At 41.9% G+C, this 12,500-nt stretch overlaps 1 protein-coding gene across 1 annotated transcript in view; it reads right to left on the bottom strand.

Moving 5' to 3' along the window:
- Positions 1–4,448: 4,448 nt before the first annotated feature.
- LOC138026524 (mammalian ependymin-related protein 1-like) overlaps positions 4,449–12,500 on the bottom strand; it is a 21,343-nt gene continuing 13,291 nt past the window's right edge. The window contains exons 4-6 of the mRNA XM_068873906.1: positions 6,407–6,593; positions 5,427–5,514; positions 4,449–4,659 (exon numbers count right to left, since the gene is read on the bottom strand). Of these exons, the coding sequence (XP_068730007.1) occupies positions 4,596–4,659; positions 5,427–5,514; positions 6,407–6,593 (339 nt within the window). The 3' untranslated portion in view covers positions 4,449–4,595. The remainder of the gene's footprint in view (positions 4,660–5,426; positions 5,515–6,406; positions 6,594–12,500) is intronic.

Here is a 12,500-nt window from a genome sequence, read left to right as displayed (position 1 = left end):
GTAATGTCTTCCAGACCATTTTGTCTTAATTTAGACGTGAAAGTTGCAGCTCAAACAATTAATATTACCAATAAATTTGTTGCGTGCTTGAACTTAATGACGTGTTTGTTTGGTTTTGTCTCTTTCGTGTTGTTAGAACATACTTTGGGAAATAACTAACGCCAAATCCAATTTTGAAGTCCAAAAGACTCAAAGTGTCGAATAATAATAGTTATAATAATAACAACAATAATAGGCAAATTTTCGAAGCACTTATGTGAAAAGGAAAAGTTCTTATTTTAAATTTTAAGTCAATACCACGTTTTTCGCAGTGAGAATTAAACAGCATTCTAGCATGGATGTTTTGTCGACAAATCTTTCCCTTACACTAAACTAATTCGTACATGCGTGTTGAAATGAAGTGATCAGGGACCATTCATACACAGCAATTGACTCCAACATATGTCGGGTGGTCATGTTGTTGTTGGTAATTACAAGGCCGTAACCAGAAAAAAAATATGACTGAGGCAATGTCCATGGTTACATTCTCTTCGTAGGTATTTTAGGTGTTTATGATGCGTACATTTTAAAGACAACACTGGAATTATGCTATATTTTAAAAAAGCACGAAAAACTGACTTAGGCAAGTGCCTTGGTTTGCCTCATAATGGCTACGGCCCTGGGTAAATATCTAAAAACAAGGCCCGCCCCCCCCCCCCCACCCCCCTCCTTCTTTTTGGACCAAAGCCACCAAAACTGTGAAAGGGCAAAAACAAAATGTTTGAGAGCTGGCCCCCACCTTACCTCCAGGTATGGATCCGCCACTGATATTTGTGTTCGTTTTTATGTATTGGACTCCGAATCATCGATAATAGATAAAATCATTTTATTGCTTTTCGGAAACCGTATTTTGAAGTCTAGACTTAAACAGATAAAGCAAAATATTATAGTCTGTCAAAATCTCTGGGTATGAGACATACTGCGCATGCCATCGCATGACAGTATCCCTAGTAACAAGAAATGCTGTAAATACTCGAAAACTTATCACCTTCAATCGCGACCCCGAATTTTCTACCTCGTGACTCCACCTTGCACGCTCGGTTGAGCAAATCGAGATTGATTTCCCCTACAATATCTACCAATTCATACATTTTCTGTTTTTACGCGGGAGCTTCCAGGTTGCCTCCTCGGGTTTTGGCCCCTGCGGGGACTACAATTGAGTGTCTTCACTCACGTGATCAGTAACCTTGTTGTTCACTAATAGAAGTGAATGTGATTTTAAATTATTCTGTTTGTTTTTCTGTTTCTTTCTTTCTTTCTTTCTTTCTTTCTTTCTCTTTCTTTCTTTCTTTCTTTCTTTCTTTCTTTCTTTCTTTCTTTAGGATAAAACGTTTGTCGTTGCCTCGTGTTCAACGATTATAGCCCAATATTATGTTCCTTCACCTCTTTGGACCCCAACAGGACTGACTTACGCATTCGATTACAGAGGACGTTATGGCGTGGGGCCAGAAGTCATAACAAGCATAATTTTTTACTGGCAATGTCCTCTCACAACTTAATGAAGTAATCCATGATGAGGTTCACGTCCACGTCCCCAACTGGTTTTATTTTCTTTTAAGGATGACTAGTCTTCGCTCTGAAAGCGTATGTATTTACGAAGCAGTTAACGAGGATAAAAGAGGGCGCAAGTCCACGGAACAGCATGTAGCATGAATTGTAAAACGGCAATCCTCATGGTGTTATTTAAAACTGACCACTCTCTAGTGCTTAATTCAATAGCGCAGATCAATAAATTCATTTCTATCAGCCGTTCGTCATACATTACATTCCACACAATTGTGCACCAATGCAAGCCATGTTCGTAGTGTTTATATGCAAGCTTTATTAAAGTTACACAATGTATATTGTCGCGCACTATTTCAGCTGGGTGATTCCGGGAACAATGCATGGCCCACTAAACTCGTATGACTGAAAATCTAGTCTACCGTCCACCACCCCTAGAGGAAGAATTGCAAAAGCTCTTTAACTCGTCAATGCGTTTGCAAATCCCTACTATAGTCCACAAAGGCCAGGTCGCCAAATAGCGCTTAATCCGTTGTTGGTTGACCCTGTCCTGTTGTCGTTCCACAGTATGAAACGAATCTTTTGGTTTATAAAATGAACCCAAAACAAGCTATGGATGCCCAACTTTCCCGCTACTGACTTTTCCTGATTTCTTTCAACCTGTTCCAGTTGAAGAGTTTTCAGTTGACGAGGTGTTGCGTGACATGTTCGGGACGTGGGACAGCCGGCAGGGTGTAACCTAGTAAGAGTACCTCAAAGCGTGTGGACCGATAAGGCCTTTTGTGTAACGCTGACACTCGATTAACATGGTTTAGTACGAGTCTGTACCCAGCCTCTTAGGAGGGCTCTCAAGGAAGGCGAATGAACCTTGATATGTGCACATGAAGCTAAGAACAATGATTAGGTTAACATAGAATGTCAACAAAAAATTTTATTTAAGGATATCGAGGCTATGATATCTGCTCCCAATATTGGTGTGTTTTTCATCAAGTTAGGTTTCGCAGATATACAACATGTTTAGTACTGAAACTCGACATGATTCTTCCTTGTACCTAGTCTGAATCATATAAATAGAATAATAATAAAACAAAAGTAGGTATTGCGTACGTGTTGTAGTGCAGTAACACAGCGCTGTATTCCATAATTGTCAACTGAGCTGCGTTTTGTCTTCCAGGTGATTCAAGTTAACCTTGCATATGCAGCTCCAGAAGCTCATGACCTTGAAGCGTTTAACTCTGGTTCAGAGCTGGTGTTTTTTTAGTTTTAAATTTCCTTATTTGGATGTAACGTAGCTCGAGCATTTTCCCGCGCGTGCAGCTTTGATCTTATTTTTGTCCATATTTGGTCATAAAATTGGTGTCCTAAAAGTTGCAAGTTACACGCTTCAAGGTCATGTGCATATGGTAGCTCTAATAGTAAACGATATTGTTTGGTACCGTATATCATTATAGTGCCATGGTAGATGTCTTAGGTAAATAGCCCCCTGAGAAGACATGTTGTTACTAGCAAAATGCTAAACCCAGAATGACTGAAGAAAATAAAAGGGAATCGAGATACAGTGGCTTCAAGGCCGACATGTTGATCATTACCTCTTTTACTCCGCAAGTGTTAAGCGTGCGGTCTTACAGTCTGACAGCTTTCCAAGACAAACGTTCACTGAAGTTAACCCTGTTCGGCGGGGTTAGTACTAGGATGGGAGGCCTCAAAATATACTACAAAATATTGATACACAGTTCTTGCGAAGAGCAGAAGGAAGTTTACAGGAAGTGTCGATCGAGAATAAAATATTAAAATTTGCCATCGGCAACGAAATTTGCAACATATAAACAACTTAAATTTTGAACCGAGAGTATAAAAAGTTACCATCAGCGAAAAAACTTTTTGGGAGATTTTTGTTACGTTCAATTTTTTTATTGTACTTTTGGCTGTACAAGTAAATCGCAAAATCGAAAGTGATATCGAATTCAGAGGGCGTCGTAATCAAGTTACCTTGCATGTTTACTTGCGAAACAAAGGATACATCTGGGTCAAAATGATGGCAAGACATCGGGTTTCTGTTTTTGTTAGATTTTTTTTTTTTTCGTCTTTCAAGTGTTTTAAAGATTGACAAGAAATGTGCGAATTCAACACAAAGATCACAATCGCCCAACTCTTGAAGTTGACCATTGTTTCTGCAAAGTCAAAAAGTAACTCTCCTAGACGATATTTTATATCACCAGGTAATTCCTTCGTTTTGGAAATAGCAGCTGCTTTATTACTCTTCAGCGTCATCAATTCTTGCCGATTTTGGGGCTCATTTTGTTGAAACTCAAGCAAGCTTCCGACAGACCTGTTTATTTTCATGATTTATGCACGCGATGCGGGCCCATTTGTACCACGGACTTTCACTCTTACCACACAAAGGCGAAAATTGAAGGGATATCATAGCTGTAGTTTCCAGAGTCCCGGGGAGTAGAGAAGGGCATGTTACCTTAAGTAGACCGCAAAAAAGTTTCCCCACCAACAAAACCTACCGCAAACAGCAATACACGAACTTCTTAGGTTTATATTCGACAGCAAAAGAAGATCTCGATTTGTGAAGAGAGGGTTGCGTGGGGATGTCGGGGAAACCCTCCTTCCCTATGTTGTTACGACATTTAAGCTTGACAACAGCTAGCGCAGTAATTTTGCGTCATCGTCAGCCTTTTATGATCGTCTTAGTTAGAACGGTTTTTAAGTGAAGATAGAGAAATGAGATCAAAATATTACCTTCGGTCACTTTAGGTCTTTGTTGTTGTTGTTGTTGTTGTTGTTTTGTTTTTCTTTTTTTTTTTTTGCTGTTTTTTTTTTGGTGGAGTACAGAAAAGGAATGTACTTCGAAGCGTAGCAGTCGTTCATTTTGCATCATTGACATGTCGGCAAAACAGTTCATGTTGTTGCATCATTTATTTATTTATTAATCAGTTTCAATTACTCGACAGAAAAAATTGGTTTATATCTGGGATAATCAAAGCCCGAAAATGACCCTAATAACTGCTTGTATCAGTGCGCATCTCTCTTTCATCGAATTTCATCTATTCGCAACTTTCAGGCGGTACGAAGACGTTAGGATCCACCCCAAGCTCCACGTCAAAGAAACTAAAAGAAAGGAAACGAAAAAGAAAGATAAGGCTGGTTGTTTCTAAGAGGTGAGTGTACATTGCACGACAGTTGTCATCTACTGCAGGGTTGGCTGGCGCAGTGGTGAGAGCACTCGCCTCCCACCAATTTTGCCCAGGTTTGACGCCATAAGTGGGTTGAGTTTTTCTCCGGGCTCTCCGGTTTTCCTCCCTCAGCAAAAACCAACATACAGCTGATTCCAGCTGGTTGTAAGCTGTGCTCCAAGGTCATATATGGACCGTATAACGGCAGCCAGAGGCGCCATACTTTATGCCTTCGGTTCTACCTTGTTGAGCTACGTCGTTGATGACGGCGATTAGGGAGACAGTTGAAGTCCTGAATTTTTCAGGCTGCTCTAAGCAATTGCAAAAATTGCGTTCATCATTGAACTGCGAGGATCATAGCTTCACTTGATTTCATATCCGCAGTTCATGTATGATCCATTTCATATTTCATATATCATTTCATCACAATGAGTTGTTATTAGATAGTTATTCAGTACTTTAGCTACTTTTTTGTTTGAATTTTGGTGTTTTTTGATTTTTTAAACTTTATTTTTGCTTTTATCTTTAATTTCTTTTTGGATATATCGTTGTTGTCATGTTCTTTGTTTATTTTTTTTATTTTTTATTTTCAATTTGAAGACCGTGGCTGCCGTTAACTCTCGCCGACTCACGTACTTTGTCGGTTTTTAGCACGTTCTCATTTGAGTCCCCAAGAAAATAATTTATTCCATTACAGTGTACCTGGTATGAATGTACCCATACTTTTTTGACCTGATACCCTCACTAACTGGAACACAGCCTTCCTCGGTCACCGTCAAATAGTAAGGATCTGCATGAGAGATCAACAAATCACCATTTTAGCAACAGTCACTCTTAAGATGATGAATTTTTCTTTTATAAGCAGGGAGCCGTCAGACAAAATTCGAGGTGATCTTGGCAGGAGTCAAACCAATAACCACCCCATTACCAGGTGGGATGCTAAGCTGCTGAAGATTTCTGGGAGCTTAGGCAATTTAATTAGATTCATTTGACAAACGAGCTCCATATCAGTAAGGCTAGTAAGGCAGCCCAGATTCAGGATTCGAGTGCTTTGTTTACATTTCTTCCGACTTTATAAGGACTTGTATGAGAAACATTAAATAAATAAGTAAAACTTATTTTTGCTTTATCTTGAGTCCTTTTGTCTATTTCAGGCGATTTGGGCTGGTTTGTGAACATCTCAGTACCTTAATTAAATGATGGCCAAAGGTACTCAGATTATCACAAACCAGCCCAACTATTTGTCTCAAATAAACAGAACGACACAAGATAAAGAAAAAGTAAGTTTACTTTATTTACATTCTTTGCTTTAAGTTAAGATTAGCCGATTTTTTCAGTATTTTTATGTTTCCTATACAAATCCTTGTAAAATCGGAAGGACAGTCTGGGCTGCCTGTGGGCTGAACAGATAGTTTGGGCTAAAGATAGTTTGGAGAACCGGGGGGGGGGTACTAACAGAAAATTAATACGGGGAGGCTCCGCCCTGAGGTCCGACCCCTTACCCTTTTATATAACATTTTTGGCAGAAAAGATACCCCTTTCGTATACCTTCCATTGGAAAATAGTACCCCTTTCACAAACCCACTTAAGAACATTGCATCCCCTTTCTAGCCCTTAGAATGAAGTTAATTAGTTCTAATTTTTGACGTCTCTCTTTCATCGAAAGGCTAAAAAATTCTCACCTCCTTCAGGCGTCTCTCCCGCAAAGACAGCAACATTGACACCAAGTCCTGGTTCAGCATTTGAGCCGATAGTTAGATCTCCCACAGAGGTTGCATTTTCAGGTACCCGAATTTTCTTAAATGGTTCAGTCAGATCTGTCTTGATGCATTTTTCAGTCATATTTTCCATCCGAAGCTGGTACAATACCTGAGGAAGCATTAATTGAAATAGGTGGCAATATGAACTGACTGTTTCTGAGATGAAACGAAGCCAGTTCTCTCTCTATGTTGTTCAACGATTTGCGAAACCGTATTTAAGGATTACGTCGTTGCGAGCTTAGCCGGTTTTGTTATTTCTCTCACCATTGCTTTGGCGCCTGTAGCCTAGTTGTTTACTGGACAAACGGAATGTACTTTTTCATTATATGAGAATTCTTGGGATGACGTGCTCCTTCCTCCAGAAGATTTTTTATAAGACAAGAGTTTAAATCTTGCAATTGGTTACAACATGTTCAGGCCTTTAATGGTTATCCGATCAGGTCTTTGTCGCTTGGCTCTGTTTTAACTAGTGTGTCGGCAGAGTTAGTCCGTCCGGCTAAATGATCGGACTATCGGTCTGGGTAAGGAGCGGCACTTTCCTTTTGTATTGCAAACCCGGTTGTTCCGGTGGTCAATCAAATTGAACAGACGTTTCCGCTGGAAACTGTTGGTGAACGGGAAAGGAATACGGTTTACCTACAGAGCAAGAGAAAACAAAGTGGAAGAGAGGGCAGCCCCCATACATGCCCTTCCCCATACGTAATATTTCTCAAGTTATTGCAAAACAACAATAGAAGAGTTCACGCTCTTGAGTGCATCGTGGGTAATCAGGGCAAGATGGAGAGAAATTCAAAGGTTTGTAAGGAAGTTCAAAACGACGAAAAGTATTCATGATACGCAATTTTTGGGTTTTTTATTTTCCAAAACAGAAGACATGCGCTCAAAGGTGCGGCAGAATAAATTTGGAGAGAATGGCTATTGTAGAAATTATTTTATTAAAGAGAGTTTTCTGCCATACATTTCCTGTAATTCCAAAGGCACAAAATTACAGAGAATGTATAGGGACAAAAAAAGCAATATTTAGGAATTCCATAGAACGGATACCAAGTCTAGTTCATCTCAGTTGTGAACATGAACTTATTTGCTTAGTTTACGACGGCGAAAGTCTTTAAAGTAGAGTCATGCACAGTAGATTTTGCTTTGAATTTCCATACAAACCTTTGAACTTCCCGCCATGTTGCCCTGATTACCCATGATGCAATCAAGAGCGTGAACTCGTCTATTTAAACAGAATCGCCCTTACTGGCTTGTTTCAAAGCAATGTTCCAGTGATTCCAGTGAATACGAAAGTTGTAGCGAAGAAGAGGAAATACAAACGGAAAGCGAGCTAGAGAGTGCTACGTGGTGACCTTCTTTGAGATCAATCTGCCAAGAACAAAATGTTTTCCAATTGAGATTTTAATTCAGGCTCGTTTTCGATTCCTCTGCGAAAAATTATATTTCTCGCCTTCACAGAGAACTGCCCCACTTGGACTAAGGTTTTCCCTAGTCTTTTTCGAGTTAGATGAGACCAAGGTGTCCAGCGAATTTCTTTTCCCAGTTTCCCAGGTGAAGGCCGATTGATATTGTAAAATTCTCGGTGATTCACCCTCAAACTCATTTTGCATTCAACGCGACGGCGTCCGCTATGATTTGTGCATCGTTCATGTCATGCGAAGCCTCCACGAAATATCCACTCAACGCGCGATGTAACTTTATCCGCGCGGAATGAAACTTTCTAAAAATAATTTGAGACATATTACCCATGGAAAAGGGTATGTATGGGGGATGCCCTCTCTTCCTACTTTATTTTCTCTTGCTTCAGAGGTATTCGTCTTTTCTCGTTCCTCCTTCATGAATTAAGGGGGGATTTTTGGCTGTGAAAATGTTTGTTTGTTAGTACCTTAAAGAAAGAAAGAAGAGCGACTCTGAGCAAAAGGAACACGCTTGTCCCCTTCTGTTTTGATTGAGGGAAATTGTCCTTTTCATTTTGACAGGAAATCGTCCTCGGTTTTTCTATTCAAATGGAATTAGCGCCTCTGTTCTAAAATGTGGAGTGCTTGTAAACGTGTTAGGAGCTCTCGCAAAAATAGGATCATGCAATTTCCGGAAAAAGCCAAAACAATGGATGCCCCGACAAATCGTCTTCGCGATGTTTTCGAGGAAGAGGTCGACAAGCTAACAAATGATCCTAACCTAAGAAATAACTTAAAATTCAAGAAAACACTGAATTGAGATTTGTGTAGGGAATCAATTGTAACCTTCTTAGCTCCAAACCGAGAAGGGAAACTGATGAACCACTTCAATCAAGCTCTTACGAGGCTTATTTTCAACAACCCGCTCTCAAGGGCGTGGTTTTGCTAGTCACGTGACCTAAGTACAATAGCACAGGGAGACCACTACACCTTTCCTTTCGTAAAAGAGAAAAAAGAAAAGAACTGAAACTAAAATCTACACAAGTTGTAAATTGAACTATGGCCCTAGGTTGGCACTAAACAACAAACAAACAACAAGTTGACAAACTAACTAACAAGTTGGCACTAAATGAAAATTTGGCCAGTAATAACAACAACTATACGATTGACTAGAACATGGCTCTCAAATAAAGTTCCTTTCTTTTAAAGTCTCTCCACTGATACACCTTAACTTTCAAGTGTAGTCCTTTAAATAGTTTGGTGGCTTTGAAACACGTCCAGCGCGTGTGATCCTGTGCTGGCCTGGCTGGGGCTTGTCAGACACTACAACTTCCGGTTTGCTTGACTGATCAGGTTGTACCGTTTCAGTGCTAGGCTCTTGTAGATGAAACTCTGTTGCACAGGAGTCAGGAAAGTTCGCTGAAGTAACTCTTTGCAGCTGAGGTGACGGGCTGATTTCTGATTCATTGCGTTCGAAGGGATAGAATGGCTCGTTGCTGCTGCGAAGGTGTCTGCGATTCCTGCGGAACATTCTACCATCTTCGGTTCTCACATTGTAGGATCTCACATCTGTTTGGTCCTGTACCACTGCCTTGAACCATTTCTGTGACCTATTGCCAGGTTGGGGTGCAACTCGCACTGTTTCTCTTTCCAGGAGGATTGGAAGCTCTTTCGCATGTTGGTTATAATGATAGGTTTGCTTTGCTTTCCTCTTCAGTATTTGATCTTTTGTTGCCCCTGTATCTGTGGACTGTGGTTTCAGCAGTACTTCAGCTGTTGGCAGCTGAGTTCGGGTGCGCCTACCGAACATTCGTTGCGCTGGTGAAGAATTCATTCTTTCAGTGGGAGTGTTTCTCCAGCTTAGCAAGGAGAGGAAGAATTCTGAATCGGACTCTTTGGCTTTCTTGATCAGAGTACTGGCAGTTTTCACAGCATTTTCGACCCGTCCATTGCTCTGTGGGTATCCGGGTGAGCTGGTTATGTGTTCAGTTCCAGACGACTTAACAAAATTGCTGAATTCTGCAGAATTGTACGGTGGTCCATTATCACTGTGCAACTGGTTTGGGATCCCATGCGCGGCAAAGTGCTTCTTCAACTTGGCAATGACAACAGTTCCTGTCTTGCTATACATTTCATCCACGTCAAAATAACCTGAATAGTAGTCTACCGTGCACAGGTAACTCTTGTCATGTCATCAACTGTAAAAATATCAGTTCCTATTTTCTCCCACGGTCTAGAAGGAACCTCATGGCAGATTAGTGGTTCTTTGGGTTGATTGCTCTGATAAGCCATGCAGGTGTCACACTTCTGGATGAAGTCAGTGATTTCTGCATTCATGCCGGGCCAGTACAGTGTTTCTCGCGCTCTTCTTAAGCAACCTTACACGCCGATATGCGACTCGTGCAGCTTCGCCTTGATCCTTGGTCTTCATGTCTGAGGTATGACACATCGCAGTCCCTTGAATATGATGCCATCATGTACCGAAAGCTCGTCACGGAGTTGGAAGTAGGGATGGATGGCTGCTGGGAGTTCCTGCTTTGTATCAGGGAACCCGTCCACAATGGCTTTCTTGAGCGTTTGAAGGGTTTGATCACAGGCTGTCTCCTTCTGCAATTCTTTGAGTTGGTGTTCTGGCACTGGAAGAAAGTGTGTGGCATGGATGTGTTCCACTTCTACTTCGGTTGCTGACCGCTCGTACTTTGTGAGGTAAGCTCTAGAAAGAGTGTCCGCCAGCAGCATATCTTTGCCGGGCTTGTAGCGGATCTCGTAGTCATACTGCTGCAGACGGAGTAGCAAGCGCTGTAATCTCTTAGGCGCTGATACTAAAGGTTTCTTCGAGATTGAGACCAAAGGTTTGTGGTCAGTCCATAAAATGACTTTGCGGCCATAAACATAGTTGTGGTTATGTTCCATACCGAAAACGTGTGCCAACAATTCTTTCTCGATCTGCGAGTATCTTCTTTCAGCCGGAGTGAGCGCTCTACTAGCAAATGTGACTGGTTGACCGTACTGCATCATCACGAATCCAAGTCCACCCTGGGATGCATCTCCTTGGCATTCGGTTGGGTCGCTCTCACTGAAATACTTCAGCACTGGTGCTTTGACAACAGCTTCTTTAATTCTCTCAAAGGCGTCTTCCTGTTCATGGCCCCAAATCCACTCGGCATCTTTATGTGTCAAGCGACGTAGTGGTTCACACATTTCCAAAAGGTCTTGCAGGAACTTTGACAGGTACTTTACTAGCCCAATGAATCTCTGCACGGCTGGCACATCATCTGGGCGCTCCATTTTGACAATTGCTTCAATTTTTCGGGGATCAGGTTTCAGTCCGTCCTTTGTCATGACATGGCCAATGAACGACACTTCGCTGCATTTGAATTGAAACTTGTCCTTATTCAGCTTGATACCATTTGTTCTGCACCTGTCCAAGAGGTTCTTCAAGTTCAGGTCGTGATCCTGGTCAGCCTCTTCGTCAGTGTCACCTTGACCGATAATAAGGAGGTCATCTGCTATTTTGTACACCCCCTTGAGACCCTCAAGGCATTGGTCAAGCTTCTGCTGGAAACATTCCGGGGCTGGGCGTATCCCATACGGCATACGTAGCCATCGGTACCTTCCCCATGCTGTCTGGAAAGTCGTCAGCTTACTCGAAGTGTCATCCAATTGAATCTGGAGGCACCCATCCTTAAGGTCAGCTTTGGTGAACACTCTCGCCTTAGCCAACTCTGGCAGGATGTCATCAATAACTGGCAAGGGATAATGTCTCCGCTTCAGTGCTTGGTTTAGGCGCTGTGGGTCAATGCACACTCTAACCTTCCCGCTAGGCTTCTGCGTTGCGGCTTGTCCTCTTTCTCAAGTACTCCCAAGCTTTCAAGGCGGTCAAGTTCCTCTCTTAGTTTGCCTTTTACTGCAACTGGAACACGACGGGTTGGCATTACTACTGGCGGGACTGTCTCGTCAACTTCTAAGTATAGTTTTCCCTCAATCTTGCCAAGGCCTTTAAACAGGTCAGCATACTCTGCTAGAACTTGCTCTTCGGTCAGACTATTGATGCTGTCTTCGATAATCGCAGGTGTTTGGTGGTCAGGCTGCAGGATGTTCTGGTGCTGGACTACCAGGAGGTTCATTTTCTGTGCTGTCTCAGCTCCCAGTAGAGGTGCGAAACCATCCTCAACTACGAGAAACTCTGCTACATACTCTGTATTGTTGCATGGGTTTCGAATGTGGACTGTTCCTAACACGCTCAATTTAGACTTAAAGTAAGTGATAAGTTCTGTTTTTGTAGTCTGAATTTCTGTGTCGTCTGGGAGGCAACTGCGGGGCAGGACATTTCAAGATGCTCCAGTGTCTATCTGCATCTCCACTGTCTTCTTTCCAATTTCCATGACTGCACTGATTCGCTTCTTGCTGTGAGAAACACTATAAACTTCTCCGGCAAATGAGAGAGCCCAAAGTTCATCCTCGGATAAAGTTGGTGCATCTTCGTGTACCTCATGCACTCTCAGCTTGCTCTGCTGCAGGTTGCTGCGGGAAGGGGCTATGTTACCAGGCTGTATTTTTTGCGTGCAGACATTGCTAAAGTGGTCTTTTCCCCCACACGTATTGCAGGTCTTTCCGAATGC

Source organism: Montipora capricornis, chromosome 12 (assembly GCF_036669925.1).
Source record: "Montipora capricornis isolate CH-2021 chromosome 12, ASM3666992v2, whole genome shotgun sequence".
NCBI classification, from domain to species: domain Eukaryota; kingdom Metazoa; phylum Cnidaria; class Anthozoa; order Scleractinia; family Acroporidae; genus Montipora; species Montipora capricornis.
Note: the sequence above shows the minus strand (reverse complement) of the source record. Positions and strands in the feature narration are given on the sequence as shown.